This window comes from Pseudoliparis swirei, chromosome 15 (genome assembly GCF_029220125.1).
Source record: "Pseudoliparis swirei isolate HS2019 ecotype Mariana Trench chromosome 15, NWPU_hadal_v1, whole genome shotgun sequence".
Classification (NCBI taxonomy): domain Eukaryota; kingdom Metazoa; phylum Chordata; class Actinopteri; order Perciformes; family Liparidae; genus Pseudoliparis; species Pseudoliparis swirei.
This window is the reverse complement of record NC_079402.1, coordinates 20,813,006-20,831,632: the sequence shown is the minus strand read 5'-3', so window position 1 is coordinate 20,831,632 and position 18,627 is coordinate 20,813,006. Positions and strand designations below refer to the sequence as shown.

At 43.3% G+C, this 18,627-nt stretch overlaps 1 protein-coding gene across 1 annotated transcript in view; it reads right to left on the bottom strand.

Moving 5' to 3' along the window:
• Positions 1-17,318, bottom strand: part of arhgap24 (Rho GTPase activating protein 24) — a 72,533-nt gene extending 55,215 nt beyond the window's left edge. The window contains exons 1-2 of the mRNA XM_056431894.1: positions 16,976-17,318; positions 5,569-5,784 (exon numbers count right to left, since the gene is read on the bottom strand). Of these exons, the coding sequence (XP_056287869.1) occupies positions 5,569-5,769 (201 nt within the window). The 5' untranslated portion in view covers positions 5,770-5,784; positions 16,976-17,318. The remainder of the gene's footprint in view (positions 1-5,568; positions 5,785-16,975) is intronic.
• Between the last annotated feature and the right edge of the window lie 1,309 nt (positions 17,319-18,627).

Below are 18,627 nucleotides of genomic sequence, written 5' to 3'. Positions count from 1 at the left end.
CACTGTTGCATTATTGATTTATTGCAATTTATTTGCAAGTACATTCCTTCCGGTCCTTTTGTCTGAGTTCAGACCTGCTGCTGTGAATAATGATCAACTCACTTGTAAGACTTGTTGTGACTAGAATTGTTATGTCCTAATTGAATGTTAATATGTCTTTTATTTCTTGTTGCATTATAATATATTAAAATTGGTTCAATGCATTCATTCACAAGTCTCTCATTCAGTCATTCATAATTGTTACCTCGCTTACTGAATACAGATGTAATGCTAAGTGGTTTAAATTACAATAATCTTAACCATTTCACCCACTGAATGAATCCTGTCTTTGTTTATGGCTCAGCCAGATGAAATCTGAGAACCTGCATGTGTGTGTGTGTGTGTGTGTGTGTGCGTGTGAGAGAGAGATTGTCAGTGAATACATGCATGCTTGTGTGTGCATACATCTCCACGGGCGAGCGAGGGCAGGCAGATGGCATGTTGACGCTAAGCCCACACGTGCCGTTCCCTACGCATGCTTCTCGGTGACCTTTCACCTCCATCTGACTCCCGTTCTTCAGATGCCAGACATTGCTCGGAGAGGTTCGGCCGGACTGTATCGGACACAACACGGCCCCATGCTGACAATAACAATGCACTCTTTCTAATAATGCTATCTGTATAAACATTAGAATTCATCATAACTAAAACTAGAACGGGCACTCGGTAGAGCGCATACCTTTGCATATCACAAGATTGGGCATTGAATTATGAACATGTTGGCATTAGTTGCATGCCAATTGGATAAAAATTGACGCTATGGTAAAAAAAAGATTTTGACCTTTCCATGACCTTGACCTTGGCCTTTGACCCAATCGATGCCAAAATCTAATCAAATGGTCCCCGGATAATAACCAATCATCCCACCAAATTTCATGTGATTCGGTTTAATACTTTTTGACTTATGCGAATAACACGCACGCATACAAATAAATAAATACACGGCGATCAAAACACTACCTTCCGCATTTTCAATGTGAAGGTAACTACAAATCTCACCTTATGTCTGCATTATGTTATTAAGTGCTATTAAGGACCAGTTCAGTAAAGTATATCTTCTATGTAATGTGTATGGAACGTAAACACACACGAGGTGGACACGATGACATCATGAACATCTGGCCAATAAAGCATTACTACAACAATTACTATAACTCGTTCAACCGATTTTCATATTCAGGTTCTTGCTTGGTTAAAGCGGCTATAATCAATTTTCTTCTGAGGATCAAATGACTAATACTAGAAGCTTCAAACCCACAGAGGACTGACCTGACTCAACAGTTTCCATCAACTATTAAGGTTCACAGCTTCCTTCAGCTCGTTGTTTTGCTTGTGTCTCTTGTTCCTTTACTCTTTTGATTCATTCATAAGTGTATTTCCCGAGGCGGTGGCTGTTTTCAACAACAAAAAGCAATAAAAAGAAAAACCGTTGTGTCACATTTAGCTGCTAAAGAGCCATATATTTCCCTCATGAATGGGTGGAGACCACTAATGAAAGTATTTATTTGTATTCTTAGAAATTAAATTAATGGTATTACATTTTAAACGAGTAATAATGAGAGAGGGGCAGACCACAAGTGGTAACTTATCAGAAAAAGAAAACGTGGCCCTGGTGTTTAAATATGTGACATGTCTACTTAGCGTCCGTGTTTCCATGGCGACAGAGAGGGGCAGATGTTCCTGCTCCCACGGAGGAAGCAGCAATGAGGCTAATGTGACAGGTAACTAATGGAGACTTCACAGCACGTGAGAGAATTCATTAACAGCGGATCTAAATATGGCCTCACGCCCTGTGCTTCTGGTTCCGGTCAGGGAGAGATAACGACACTGAACTCACGCTGAGGTGCGAAACGCAGCTCGGCCCCCTGATCGCAAAATAAAGGTTACGGGAACAACTTTGTCTCTCTTTCTTCTTTCTGCGCTACATGCGTTCTTTCTTTTAGGAACTGCAGACTAGTTATCTCGTACCCAGCTGGGTATCGTGTCTCAGGGTGTTGTTTTTGTTCTAAATCCATGCCGTGCTGCTTTGGAGGTCACACTGATTTAAGGATTTCGAACGCACCGCTCTGTGTGCCCGACCTAGTTTTATTAAAATCTCTGTAAAAAAAAAAAAAAGTAGCAGTTCTCGCTATCTGAAATCTTTTTTTTGCCTTTGTTTCATAAGTATAAGCAAATAGACCCAACATCAGAGAGCCGCTGAAGTTGTGACATTAATGAATAATATTTTTGGGTGGGTAAATATAGAAGGCAAGAATATTTAAAAGGGGAAACAAATTGCATCCTGTCAGTGTTTGTAAATTATTATAAGGACCTGCTCCACATCATTAGCTTCGCATTGAAAATGCGGAAGGTTATGTTTTGATCGCCGTGCATTTGTATGTGTGCGTGCGTGTTATTCGCATAAGTCAAAAAGTATTAAACCGAATCGCATGAAATTTGGTGGGATGATTGGTTATTACCCGGGGACCATTTGATTCGATTTTGGGATCGATCGGGTCAAAGGTCAAGGTTAAGGTCATGAAAAGGTCAAAATCTTCTTGAATCGCATGAAATTTGTTGGGGTGATTGGTTATTATCCGGGGACCATTTGATTTGATTTTTGAAATGTCCCCACTGTGGGACGAATAAAGGTATATATCATATCATATCATTAGATTTTGGGATCTATCGGGTCAAGATCAAGGTCATGAAAAGGTCAAAATCGTCTTTTTACCATAGCGCGGTCAATTTCTATCCAATTTCTACCGAGTGCCCGTTCTAGTTTGCATCATGTTTTTCCGCAGCAGCAACGACAAGTCGGTGCTCCTGCTTAAGAACCGTCTCTACCCAGAAATAGTAGTGAAGAGTATCTCCTCTCCAGCGGCCCGCCTCCAGCTCTGCGTCTTTAACCTTCAGAGACTTCTGCTGCCGGTGTGGCTTGGGTTTGGCTGAGCTGAGCATGCTGGGAAATCAGCCAGACGAAGATGTGTGGGTAGAGGAGCAGTATGAAGATGTTGGTTGTGTTCAAGTGTTTAAGATTCCTCTGGAAAAAAGAGGATATTGTTATGGTGGATAATGTACTATAAACGGTCGTGGTCCTCTGTGTATTGTGCAGACAATGAACAAAGCTGCTGCTGTGAAACAGCTGGCTTCTGCTATTCTCACAGCAGCCATTTTGACAAGTCATTGCAGGCTCAACACAGGTGTAATTAATGATGTGGGTCCGGTTCCTGGTATTGTGATTGCTGGCTCACTGGAACGACTGCGACACGCTAATTAGAATGGGGCCGTAATTAATTCAATCAATTACACCTGTGTTGATTCTGCTCTCAAGCGGCTGCCAATTAAGACTCTAAATAGCCGAGTGTTATTTGTAACACTTGTAATATTTGCTACGTTATTATGAGCTATCAGGTTGATTTTTGATAAAGTTGAATCAAAGATCTCTCTCTTTCTCTCTCTCTCCCGCTGCAAGAAAATCAAATAAGCCTTTTCCCCAAGATGTCAAATTACTCTGTAATTGTGTCCCTGGCTCCCCCGACACTCAATCCCTGCTAACTGATCCCAGAACAGCCGTGAAACAGAAGTAACATAAATCAATGACAACAGATTCTAATTTCTCCGAGTCCCAGTTGTAAGTTCAACTTTGACAGTTTGTTTTCAACAAGTCTGTGATTTTTCACTTCCTCGGGGATGAGAATGAAAGTCTGTGTGTCTGCCTCTTTGTTGGGTCGACACATGCTCGGTGGGAGAGGCTGCCCGGTGACAGTAACGTTGGAGACGGGCCTTATTGTCCGCGTCACTCATCGTCTCCTCTTCTTTCAGGGCAGCTTTGTGCGTTGGCTTCAGCGACAGGCGGCTCACGTGAGTTTACTCTGACTTACAGTCACACAGTCGATCCAACCCGACTCCTCGACGAGAGGCGTCGGCTCCGCAAACCCCCAGGTGTTTTAAAGACACGGCACTACGAATGTTCAGATTGGCTGAATTTGTTCAAGAGCAAAAAAGTTGACACATATATGAATATGCACAAAATAACATAATCACAACAACCACAGCTGGTCATTTGTCTTATAATCACCTTCAGCTGGACCTGAAATAGCTATATATCTGCCGTCTGTCTCTTTAAATCCTAACTGTAACAGGAGGGGATTGATTTTGCAACGAGCGCCACTTGGCTCAAGTGATGTTGTGTATTTAAGGTTACCTGGTATAAAATGTGTTCAAGTATACGCAGTCCAGTCCAGGAAACACTGGACTTTCACGCAGGAAACCGCCGTTCACCCGAGTGAAACCCAAAGTCCTTCTTCTTGTTCTGTTACGTCTCCTAGAAATATGCCCCACGGGCATTTGTTATTTATTGACATTAGTTAGGTTGTTATATTATGTTTTTACGTTAATATTTAAACACAAAACCATGATTTATTTTCGTTGTTGTCTAGCCTAACCAATTGCTCACAACGTTAACCATGAGGCATTGTACGCTTCTAGGAACGACAGCAGGCTGATATGAAACATATTTTTGATTCAGAAACTTTAACACTCAACTTATTCTGTGATCTGCCGAAATACAGCGAAAAATAAAATATCTGCTTGATATTTTCGAAACTGATGAAAATATGAGACCAATTATCGGACGAAACCTTCAATGAATGTCAGGCTAATTCACAATTGGACCCATTTATTCCCGGTCACTCCTGAACTGGACAAAGGGTTTTGTGTCCAGATGTGTCTGATCAAGCATGCTGAACATCAGATAATATCAAAATCAATGAACCTGACCAGGAACAGGTGCAGCGGCCGGCACAGTGCGTGGGAGCCAAACGAATCCCAAATATCATCCCCTGCAGCGCGCACCATCCTGATCCGATCAGCTGTTCATAGTCGACGTCTGCACGCTCATCACGCTGTATGAGCTCAGTTGACTGGTGGAATCACATCAAACTGCCAGCTTGCTGAGTTCAGAAGAGATTAACTTCATTTGTTGAGACAGTACTTTGTTGTTTTGCAGCCCAAACTCAATAGTTGTGTTTGTGTAATTACCTTCGCATTGAAAATGCAGAAGGTAATGTTTTGATCGCCGTGTATTTGTATGCGTGCGTGCGTGTGTGTTATTCGCATAAGTCAAAAAGTATTAAACCGAATCACATGAAAGTTGGTGGGATGATTTGTTATTATCCGGGGACCATTTGATTAGATTTCGGGATCGATCGGGTCAAAGGTCACAGTCAAGGTCACGAAAAGGTCAAAATCTTCTTTTCACCAAAGGTCAAAATCTTCTTTTCACCAATTCATATCCAATTGGCATGCAACTAATGCCAAAATGTTCATAATTCAATGCCCAATCTTGTGATATGCGAAGGTATGCGCTCTACCGAGTGCCCGTTCTAGTTTCATTTGCTTACTTCTGATTTTTGATAATGCTGAATGAAATAATATGAATATTTGATACAATATTAATGCATGTTCCATTATGTATGTTCCTGCATGTTTCGAGGACTTGGTATTTTCATCTTGGTTGAGTCTCTCAGAGTGTTTTCTGGGCCTTACCAGGACCTTGGTCTCCTCCTCGTCTTTGTAATAGTGGAGCTGGTCCCCTCGCAGAACAAACCAGCGACTGTGCCATGTCTTGACAAAACCCCCCTGCTTCCTGAGCCACCCACACCTGATGACACTCGGCCTCTGCGTCTCCGTGCCGGCCGGACCTCCGCTGCGCTGGGGGCTGCCGTGGGACACGCACCGGTCGTCCATTGCAGCGACTCTAATCTGCAAAAAAAAGAAGAAAAAAAGAAATGCCAAACTGTTTCATTCTGTTTTGGTTTGCAGAAGTTGTACGTTCCAAGTCGGCAAAAGGTGAACGTAAGATAAACAAATACATGTATTGCAAACAGATGCTGCAGAACTCATAAACGCCCTCTTTTCAATACATTTACAACAGAAATGATCACGGAGCGTTGTGGAAACTTGTTGCAGAGCGTTGAGTGCAAGGAAACAAAAGCAGAAGGGGAAGTGTGGGAGGAGGAATTCATAAACCAGATAACAAGACCACAGACCAAAACTCTAATCTCTTTAATCTTGCGTCACCCACCTACACATGTTGGCCCGCCGGTCTTTCTCGTCTCTGTGTGACATTTGAACTGTTTTGAATTTTTAATGTGACAAATATACTTAATATTCAAGTGATGACATCTGATCTGGAATGTAAGTGTATAGTTATGTAAAGCAACTCAAATTAATTGTTCAAGGGGACCTATTATCCTCTTTTTGAGATTCATACTTAACATTGCTGGTGCCTTCAATAACTGGTTGGTTGTTATTCAAGGTGTCATGTACTGAGAGACGTCGGAGGGTTGACTCGTGTATTAAACGTTGCAGCGGGTTGTACTTTATGGAGTGCTAACGAGATAGATATAATAAATCCATAATTGCAATAACTGAGGAACAGATTTGCTGACTGTGCAGTAGGCTGCAAGTAGAGGTAGAAAAAAAGATTACTTCAAGATAATGTGATTCATCTCCACATGGACATCCTGTTTTTGCATTCCCCTTTCTACGACAGAGTGGCCAGGCTCACTCGTATTGAACAGTATTCCTTGGAGTCATCCGTTGTCTTGCTCAAAGGCACGTCAACAGGGGCGACATCGTTAATACACATGGCCGGTTGGTCTTCCTTGACTCTCTGAAGCAGCGGGTGGTCCTTTTCACAACTTGGCCTCAACGTTTCTCCACGGTTACACACTCATACCCGTCAGCAAATATCCTCGGCGAGACGTAAAACCTTCCCGGATGGACATATAGAATACAAGAGCGCACTCAGAGACGACGCCGTGCAATAAATCACCCGAGACATATGGTTTCCACGCGCATGATAGATTGTTTAAAGCTCTGCGTCATTCAGCGACACACGCTGCTGCCGCTCCGGACTGCTGCTGTCAGCGTTAAGCGTTGCCATGTTGTCGGTGGCTCTGCTGGAGCTTTTCCTTGGTGGAAGTCCAAACAGCCCACAGGTCCAGATGAGGTCCAGATGCAGCCCGGCAGCGTTCCAGGCAGCAGCGGAACAAGTGCAGCAGGACCGCCGTTCCAAACTTCCTCCGGTCCCGTGCACACAGTCCATAAGCGAGTCCTGCACGCGTGTGCATGCACGGACATGCTTGCTGCTCTGCTTGAACAATATGACCGTTTTTCACTTGTTTTGCATTATGGAGGCCATAACCTACTCATAATGTGTCGTCCATCGCTAATTCGCCACTACATCGTTGCGCCACTTTAATGCTGGATCTATGAGGGGAAACAGTGGGCAGGGCTTTCTTTATAACAGCAGCGAAAGCTATTATCTGAGCTCCGGAACATTCTTCATTTTGTGGGAATAGTTAACGCTAATATTGGAGGGAATAACCTTATTATACCTGCTGCTTCCTACACACGTGATTCCCTTAGCCTTAACACACACACACATACACACACACACATACAGGTTTTTTAACGTGAATGACTTGGAGCTTGAGCTCAGAGTAAAAGCATTTACACATTTACAACACACTGAGTCCTAGTCCAGTGGTAGTACATTGGCACATGCATGGATAGGAGACATAATCATCTGTAAATCTATAAATCAACAGACAAGTAGATAAAGATTAGCCGAAAAGTTAGAGCTTCTTAGCCCACGCAGGAACGCTGTGATGAATTGGGACCTCTGTAAGGTTACTCATTACCTTCGCATTGAAAATGCGGAAGGTTATGTTTTGATCGTCGTGTATTTATTTATTTGTATGCGTGTTACTCGCATAACTCGAAAAGTATTAAACCGAATCGCATGCAATATGGTGGGATGATTGGTTATTATCCGGGGATCATTTGATTAGATTTTGGGATCAATCGGGTCAAAGGTCAATGTCAAGGTCATGAAAAGGTCAAAATCTTCTTTTTACCATAGCGCGGCCAATTTTTATCCAATTGGCATGCAACTCATGCCAAAATGTTCATAATTCAATGCCCAATCTTGTGATATGCGAAGGTATGCGCTCTACCGAGTGCCCATTCTAGTTATAAATGTTATGTTCCCACTAAAAGCCAGTTTGTGGGGTCGAGCAGAAATATCATGAAACAGAAATCATGGGAACATTATGTGTTAACAACAGCCATAAAGTAATGAATCTTGAAGGCATCCTATATTATTACGAACGTTATGAAGATGAACTGTGGTGGAATAAGCAACTGCGTTCAAACACACATTGGATATCAAGTAGGAGAAGACACATCGTACTTTTTATATTTTAATATTGCTCTTTTGGCCAAGCAAGTGGTGTGGGTCGCTTGGCTCACCACTTTGGTTGAGGCGGAAATATCCCAACAAGTGGCTTGCCGTTGAACTCCTGCACCACAGGCCTCGCCAAGCCTGCACAATTGCTGCGACCTTATCTCCACAACGACTCATTTAAACTTTAAATAACTCTACATTTGCAGGGTTGAGACTTTCTTTTACTCCAGAACAGTAAGCTGTGAAAATATTGTGCAGACATGCATGCAACAGTCTGCACAACATGTGAAATGCAATGTTTGGTGCTTTTGAAGACTGAAACCCTGTATAAGAAATGTCCTATTATAATAGAATACCATTAGTAACAACATCAGTAGGATGTCTGGTTCATCAGTCGGGGGATGGGGAAGGAGAGACAGCGCTGCTACACAAAGCTGCACCTGTACTTGGGCCTGGCACCAGGCTGGGACATGGACCACTGGTTTGGTATGAATAGTTTGCTGAACGTTTTCCTGCATTCATGAGATGTCGGCTAAAAGAGGAGCACAACGTAGTTGCATGCCAATTGGATAATAATTGACTATGGTAAAAAGAAGATTTTGACCTTTTCATGACCTTAACCTTTGACCCAATCGATCCCAAAATCTGGTCCCCGGATAATAACCAATCATCCCACCAAATTTCAACTAGGATGGACATAGCCAACAGGTTAATTCCCACCACCCACGTTCTGCATACTGTCGCTCTCTTTTACAAAAGAAACCTTACTAAAATACAAATATATCTGGCTGTAGATTAATGTACCTTATTAGTACGCGGAACAACCCAACCAGGGCTAAAGTCATGGTAGTCGACCTATTTTTCAAACCTAGATTTTATACGATCCCATTATTTTTTGCAGACACTTCTCCGGTGAACCTCCTGATAATGCCAGATATGGTTGTAAGCACATTTATGATGCAACTGCAAATTCTCTGCAAGAACACATTACTACTAGACTGTTGTGTCGATTCAGCACATTAACAGCCTCCCAGAGGTGCAGTCTGCATCTCTGTTAAGCACCTGTGTGTGCAGATGTGTGTACTGTGTGAGTTGTCCCTTATGCCTCAGTCTCTGATGACCACCAAGGTTCGAAAAAGCAACACGTAAAAAAACAAAGAAATATAACTTTACAAGACGGATAAAAGATGCCTGGAGATGCCTGAAGGTCCTTGTTAAATAAAACCCTTACATTTGTGTTAAACTGCAGATTTAGCAAGACGTGTAATCAAAACTGTGACAGAACTAATTTTGTGATGAAGTAAACATAATTAGAGATTGACATGAAGCCCAATTTTCTTCTTTAAATTTGGTGATGACATCGAGTCTGATCTCCAGAATAATGACCGTTAATGGCGGCATGATGGAGCGATTCATTTCCAAAGCAGTAATTAACGCTCTACGTTACCATCTGCTCTTGTCTAGTCTCACTTGATTCTGTCTCTTTCAGTTCAGGAATATTCCAGAGTTTTCTCACCGTGCGTCTGAGAACTTTGACCAGACTAAGACCCCGTTTACACGATGGGAAAACGCATATATTTTCATGCGTTTTGGCCTTTCATTTACACAAAAACGGAGGTTTTATCACGGAAAACGATCATTTCTAAAAACTCCGGCCAAAGTGGAGATTTCTGAAAACTCTGTTTTTGTGTTTGCGTGTGAACGAAGACAAACGGAGTTTTAGGTTGTCAAACGTCACAGTATGCGACTAAAAATGCTTCACGTCATGTGAGCGTCCTGTGTTTACAGTTAGTTTGCTTCGGTGCGCCCGAGTTATTTCCTCCTTGACACGAGGATACTCCTCGGAGGTCTCGGACGGGTACTGTTCTAAGAACAATGCCAACATATCCCTATATTTAGTTTGGCATGATTCCCAATCCACATTATCGAGTGCTTTATTTGCCTTATAATCTACGGCGACTCGAAGCAGCAGCTTCGCTGTCTGTCCATACAAATGAACCTCGCGCCATATTTACTCTCTAAAGGAAAAGGAAGTTGATCGTGTTTTTCGTAGTTGTTGTTGGTTTTGAGAATTCTGATTGGTTTGCATGTGTTTATCCTTCTCGTTACACTGCCGACTCCAGGTTTGGCAGAGTTATGATGGCGCCCGGGGGCGTATTTATGCGGGTTCATATAAACAGAAACTTTTTTGAAAACGACCTTGTGTGTACAACGTTATTTTTGAAAACGGAGGGGCAGAAATATTCGTTTCTGGAAATACATTTATGTGTAAATGTGGCCTAAGAAGTCAGTGAGACACCCTGACCTTCATTACAAACAAAAACAAAACAGCAGCTCAGTATACAGCACAGACAGCCACACACATCGGCACTTACAAAGACACCACAAAACACTCGAAAGGACAGCACCAAGATAGTCACTAACCAGCCCTCTAAGGTATCGCGGCATGCATGCATGCACTGTACTTTCTGAGCAGGATGTATTTGTGGCTCTGTGGCAGTGGAATAAAAAAAGAATACATTCCACAAGTAAAAGAAAAAAGTGGATGGTGTGACTTTTCTATGAGGGGTGCAAATCTTTGTGTCTCCATGTTGGCACTGGTATTAGTATTCTCTGTCCGTCTGTGTCCATCAGTGAAATGGATGCGGAGCCAGACCATCTCGGGATCAGGGACACCTTGTTGCTGCTTTGGAAATATGCACCCTGTCAGTGCACCCATAAAATACAGCTACTGGACATCTTTTTAGTGAGAAAAAAAAGAAGCTATGCTCAGAAGGCACTGAATTGGATGATAAATCATTTTTTAGTTGCTCCCTGCGATGCAGCCTCTTGATGTAAACTGATACGTGTGGTGATAAACCTATGCATGATATTTAAAAAAGCGGGGTTCGGTTTTTGTCGAGTGGTGTGGCATGATAAACCGCTCGGGATAATTCAGCACGCAGTGACAGCGACCTTTACACATCAGCGAAGTCCTTTTTTCATGTGCAATCGATGCCAGGAGCACCACATGTTGGCTGCATCACGAGTAACATTACACCCGTATCGGAAATAAGGATATCTAGAGGTCTGAACAAGAAGAGAAGTTTGACGAGATTGTAAAACGTATGAAATGTAGACCTTCTTGTCCACACAGGACTCGTCTCACAGCATCAGGAGGTTGCACAGAGTGTGTGTTCCCCTGATGGGAAAGTACTGATGCTGACAGCACACAGGACACCTGAACTGCTGTTTGACGCGTCTTCCTTTGACTTGAGAAAACATATTGAGTCTGGCTCTTCCTCTGGGAAATTAAAATAGTTCGAGGGAAGATTGTAAAAATACAGAAGAGTTACCGTAATCCTACATTTTTGCCTGCATTAACCCTCCTGTTACCTTCAAATTTACGAACATATTTTACCCGTGGGTTCAATTAGATTGACCCCAGCAATTTAAACCTCCAGAAAATTATTAGAATATATATTTTTTTCCCAAATTTAAGTGTCAGGTACTTTATGTTTGTTTGTTGACTACCTAAATAGCCCTTTAAATAAATAAAAATACACAACCAAAACCAATGTGTGTAAAAAGTTGATATTTCTTATATTTTTTACACAGTGAAAAACAGCCTGGGGTCAAATTGACCCCGAAGAACACCGATGCGTACAAGTTGTGTCCAGGACAGTGAAAACATATCATCATGTGAATTTTGTGTTTGCCTAGTTGTCCTCAATAAATTAGGAAAAGTCATGAAAAAAGAAGGAAAAAAAATTATGTCCATAATTTTTTTTAGAGACGTTAAATATTGAATGGGGTCAAATTGACCCTAAAGGTAACAGGAGGGTTAAGAAGAGCATACAATTCCCAGAATTTGGACTTTTAAGACTCTTGCCCAAACTTGGTGTTGGGTGGGGACTACAGGAAGTGGCCGATCACAACCGCCGCGACGGAGCAAACTGTCCAAAGAAAACTGCGCTCAGCAGACTTTTATTCCAATCCTGTGGTTGCTCGAAACCATCGCAGGCAGAAATGGTAAACATGAACTTTACAGACATCATGTGCCACATTGGAAGTCATCTTTGGAGCAATGCCTCCTTTCAGAGAGTCGAGTCATCGGCTGAAATGACGACTCGCTGGCAGATTTCTTCGGCTGTCGCTAGCTCGCTCATGGAGCTAACGCTTAGCCTCATGTGCTTGCTAAACATAACGCTGGGTCGGGTGACAGGGTTGAGGTTGCTGGAATGTAAACATATGTGAACTTAACATGAGGAGCTGGACAGTGCAGGTCAAAAGTCGAAGCCTAAACTATGAAAGCATTCAGGACCGGTCAGGCTTCCGCACAGCGAATGCGCTAGCCTTGTAGGCCTCCAGGGATTTTTTCAAATTAACGTGTAACACCACCAACGGATGTGCCTATAACTCAGTTAGCTCTTTAGCTACTAAACTGGACTGCAGTCTATTTTAGAGCAGATCTTTTAGTTTGAGATTTTTGGAAAGACAATAAATAGGGTGACCAGATTTGAGTTTGCGAAAAAGAGGATGCTTCGTCTCGGGGGGGGGGGGGGGGGGGAGTGCTGAGCGATTAAACATCTCTCTTGTTCTGCCTGTTTTGTGATATACATGCCTAAAAGGAGGATACTTTTCGTGTATCTGGCAACACTGACCGCCAGTCGACCGATGACTGTTCTCTCTACAGTCAGAGCTCGCGCAAGAAGGTGGAACGTAAGGGAGATACCATTTCCAAAACTTGTAAGGGGGTAATAACTAGTTTGTGAAAGACCCAGAGAAACACAAATATCCAACGAAAGCAAAATCCCGGACGTTTTTGGAATCCCTGCCGGACGCATTTTTTAGGTCTCAAAAAGAGGACATGTCCGGGGGAAAGAGGACGTCTGGTCACCCGACAATAAAGGAAGAGTCTTGCTCATCCACACAGCCCCGTGCAAATCTCTTGGACGTGCGGTGGAATCCAAAACTCGACAGGTGGTGATTTACACTTAAGCTCCGTCCTAATTTGGACAAGAGCTCTTCGGGGAAGAGCGGCTTAGCGAACTGTTGCTGAGCATTTTTATTCCATCGCATTTTTCCAAAACATGTTGTTGATGAAAACTCTAAGTAATGAGCGACGTGTGTTCATAATATCAAAGGTTATCAATGTTCACAGTGATGCGATTCGTCTTGCGTCTGAAGGCTTGTGATTCACTGAGTTGTGTCCTGTAACACTTGTAAAACAATGCCACCATCATCCGTCTGTCTAGTTTTCCTGCCTGGTCAGCAGCTGCTGGACTCCACATTGGCACCGGTGCTCGCCAGTAAAGCCTGTGCCAACTTTCTTTGGCTGATGCAAAGGTCAATGGTGCATTGATCGGAAAAGTCACTCTGGAGGGTCAAAACAGTGCTCACGATTATTCTTATCACGTTTATAGAAGTCTATTTATTTATCTGACTGTCTGTCCTTGTTTCATTATCGACCATTTCTCCGATGCTGATTGTTAAGTTGTAATAGTTTATTTTGATAACATCTACAGAGGTCTTATGTTTTAAATTAATACATATAGAAAGATATTAAAATTGAAAATATTAGGGAGAATATTGATATTGTTATTAATGTATTATGAAGCATAGGGGTAATGTTTACTCTATGCAAATGTAAATGGCGAGAATGAATGTATGTTGCATGAGAGTGACTGTATGTTAGTATTATAGATTGACGAGGCCGGTTGAATTCCGTCAAGTGACTTATAATAACAAGGGACTTTTATTGTGAAAGTGACTTTAATGCGGACAATAACAAGACGGGACTCTTATTGTGAAAATACTTGTTTAGCGACTTGACCGGAAGTGACGTTTTGACCGGGGCGAGTGAGATTGAGTATGAAACTCCGTGGATGAGGGAGATCGGGTCTCTTCTACAGGTATCCTCGAGGCCGCAAGGCTGAGGGGGCGGAGGCGCCGGGAGCCGAGGAAGAGCGCCTTCAATGTTTGTTTTACACTTCCTGCCATTAAATGTTGATAACTTAATTCACGCGCGTCCGGAAGCCTGTTTTCCATCATCTGCGAAGTGCCCGGTTTCAGAACTACTTTACATGATTCAGATCAAATTTGACAATGTGCCCTTCTTAGAGAGGGATTCCCATTTGTTTGTGCGAGTATCTACAGACATGTAATAGAGGAAACATGAACTCACATTTGCCAACCAATGATGTCAACCCTTTTAATATCCCTCAACAACATCGCCCTTTAAAGTCTGGACAGTCGGGCCTCTGTGATCCACAAGTGTGAAAGACAAATATAACCCGCCTGCTACCTCGAGAGCAGCCTGCTTCTCTCAGACTCCTGCCGAACACTCGCACAAGTAGGAGGAGCGCATGTTTCTTGCTGTGCTCGTCATTTGATGGGACGTGAAAGAGGAAGGGCTTCAGAGCGTTCACAAATGGAAGTTCTCACTCACACACACATGGAAAATGAAACCGATGCATTGATCCATCCGCCGCACGCCACACGTCAGGTCTGTTGTGATTTACGATGCTGACGGGGGTGGAAGTGAGGTCACGATCTGAGAACCACATCCTTCATTACGGGGGTACGCGATCTGTCTCTGACTCACACGACCTATGCGTCACAAAGAGAAAGGTGGATGGATGAAAGCGGGAAGAGAAAAGGGGAGGTGAAGGTGGCCGATGTCATGTATCACCATGACGGAAGGATTGGATCCGGGAGATACATTCTCCTTTTCTCTCCCGCTGCTGAAACCCCCAAGAACCTCCCTAACTTTCCTGTGTGAGTCAATTTGATGACTCACCGTCTATTTTGTCTCCGCACAGATTTAGACGCCATATGTGCCCCCCCCCCCTTATAGTCTACAATGCATCCCCTTTGGTATGATACGCTCACTACCCCATCACTGGCACCGCCGGCCCCCCCCCCCCCCATGTTCCTCCGCGCCATGTGTCACCGTATGTCTGGTACACTGAGCAGCAGTTCCGTGGAGAAACGAGGCTGTGAGGATTTCACGTTGCCCGCTGACTCATTACCTTCGCATTGAAAATGCCGGAAGGTTATGTTTTGATCGCCGTGTATTTATTTATTTATTTATTTGTATGCGTGTTATTCGCAAAACTCAAAAAGTATTGAACCGAATCGCATGAAATTTGGTGGGATGATTGTTTATTATCCGGGGACCAGTTGATTAGATTTTGGGATTGATCGGGTCAAAGGTCAAGGTCAAAGGTCATGAACAGGTCAAATCTTCTTGAATCACATGGAATTTGGTGGGATGATTGGTTATTATCTGTGGACCATTTGATTAGATTTTGGGATCAATCGGGTCAAAGGTCAATGTCATGGAAAGGTCAAAATCTTTTTTTTTACCATAGCACGATACATTTTTGTCCAATTGGCATGCAACTAATGCCAAAATGTTCATAATTCAATGCCCAATCTTGTAATATGCGAAGGTATGCGCTCTACCGAGTGTCCGTTCTAGTTGTTGTTCTTATCGCACTTTGAGGAAAGCTGACTTTGCATTTTAAGCTTCACAAATGTCACTTTACGAAAGATTCACTTTGTGAACTAGCAGATGTTAAAGGAGTAGTTGGACATCTTCACCCAAATTCACTCTGGCGGAAAGTTAGATGAAAAGATTGATATTCTCATCTAACTGAGCCACAAGGGAAATAAGAGTATTTCTTGAAATTCTCTAATTTCATCTCCACTCCGGTTCTGCTGCAGTGTCTCCTCGTCTCCATCACTTCCTCTCCGTCTCAATAAACAGATATCACAGAGTGAGACCTGGGACCAGTCGAGTGCAGCAGCTGACACGGGGAACCCGATCCCTGGTCTTTCCAGTAGCACAGCTTGTGCACTGCAGACATTCCTGGCACCCGGGGGTCATCATATCTCCGTTGCTTCTACCTCAGCTCGTGCCTTGTTTGCTTTCACATCGTCCTTTTCCAATGACATGCCAGGTGGGGGGAAACAAGTCGCAGAGATGTCTTTTCCGTCCTCTCTGCCACTTTATCAACCACCTTGTCGTTTCCATCCTTTTATTGTCCTGCATTAGAATTGCACAATGATGTAGCCACAGCACAATAAGTGCACTGGAGTTTAATTGAGAAAATGTATGCTATCTTGCCGTCCAACATTGCTGTGGTGACTTAGAGTTTCAGATATGCCGCTTCAGGCAAACAATGAAGCCGATATACTTTAGTTAAAAATGGCAGCATTGAATCTTTTCAACGTGTTTCTCAGATCCCCAAGCAGGCTGACCCAGGTGTGACGCCTCTATTCATATCTTATTTCCTCTGATGCACCTCTACTCCAATATCAGGACAGTCGCGACACAGCTGGATGAGTTGTGCAGTGGCACAGTGGAGATAAATCACATTCATGATGAGCGATCGAATCCATTGGACGCATCTTGACGTACGCATGTCAACAAAACGTGAAAATACTCAACGCCGCTGTGCTTGAGAATGTGGGGTTACTTCTGCAATTGTATATGAAGTTCAGCTCCAGTTATACCTGCTCAGAATATTGATTACATAACCGAAAGTGTCTCTCAACCCCTCTGAGATTGGACCAGTGAGTCAGAGCATTCGCCGACAGCGACTTCACACTTCAGTGAGCAGAGATGTCAAGAACGATTGGGGACATTTCTACATCACACACATATACCTCAAAGGCAAACAGCAGACTGGAGAACTCAAAGAGCGGACTCACCTTTTCAAATCCACAGCCGTGTTGAACCTCTCAGCTCTGACGTGTGGTGATGCACGCCGGTGGTATCCAATCCAGAGTCAGGTAATCAGTCACCATAGATCCTGGTAACACACGAGCTGAAGTTGCACTCCAGCTCAGCTGCTTCTTCTGCTGCTGCTCTCCCCAAACACACACACACACACACACACACACACAACCAACTCGGTGTGTGCAGAGTGGATTGAGTTCGGCTTAGCCGAGCCGTTCTCAACTTTTCCCCTGACTGCTCACACCATCTGCATGCTGAGAACAGGATGGATGTCGCGGTCAGCTCAGTCACACACACGGGGCAGCGTTACAGCGGGAGTCCGCCCAGACACACACACACACACACACCCATACTCACACACACACACACACACACACACTCTCTCTCCCCTGCAGACTATGCAGTCCCAACTCCTCCAGTCATCCTGGCTGGTGAGACACTCACAGTCAGTCTGAGAACAGTGTGCATGTTGGTTACTGAGAGGAGGAGGGAGGAGAGAGGGAGGGGGAAGTGTGTGTGTGTGTGTGATCATGTTTTTAGGAAGTCTCAAGATGAGAGCTCTCTGACTCTTGTGTTTCAGATAGCACACAAGCAACAGGCGTTTTTAAAGCTCCCACAGTGTGTTACACTCTTCTCAAAAATGTTAACAGACAAGAAATTCACAAAGTTTCATAATGTGGAATATAAATCACGAGTTTCCCGTAAATCATCTGCGAGTAATTCTGCAGACAACAACGGAGAAAGCTGCCCCGGTTTAAAGGTGGCTTCAAGATGTGGCATACAGATGACTGCATGCTTGCAGCTCGACAAACATTTATTCAATGACACTGGTGCGAGCCCAGCTGTATACACACGAGTGGAACGTGCATCTTGTTTACGTGGGAGTGGTCTCACATGCCTCCCTAGTCCACAGTCCTCCAGTGGTTCCTTCTGAAGAAGAAGAAGAAGAGCATTTGTCATGTGCAAACATAACAATGGTAAATGCATAGAAGCCCGTTTCTCACAGTGGTGGAAACGGGCTTCTATATAAATGTGTATAATGAATGGAGACAATATAGTATATTTTCCGCTGTAGTCATGGATGTGATGATTTCACAGTTATTACGGTGTCGTGCTTTTACACGTGCGGTACATTCCGGCGTGCGATCATGCAATCATTCAGCTCCTCATAGAACTAGAACGGGCACTCGGTAGAGCGCATACCTTCGCATGTGGGATGATTGGTTATTATCCGGGGACCATTTGATTAGATTTTGGGATCGATCGGGTCAAAGGTCAAGGTCAAGGTCATGAAAATGTCAACATCTTATTTTTACCATAGCACGGTCAATTTTTATCCAATTGGCATGCAACTAATGCCAACATGTTCATAATTCAATGCCCAATCTTGTGATATGCGAAGGTATGCACTCTACAGAGTGCCCGTTCTTTTTGTTTTAATAAATAAATACAGTTTGATAAACACACATTGTATAAGAAATAAGAATATATTCAACACTAAAGTATTTCTTCCTATCTAATACATAAGTACACAGTGTATAATGGTACAATTTACATTATCACCACATGACAGATTCAAGCCTCACACAAATGCAATGTGTCGCCCACAACCACCTGCGCCTGG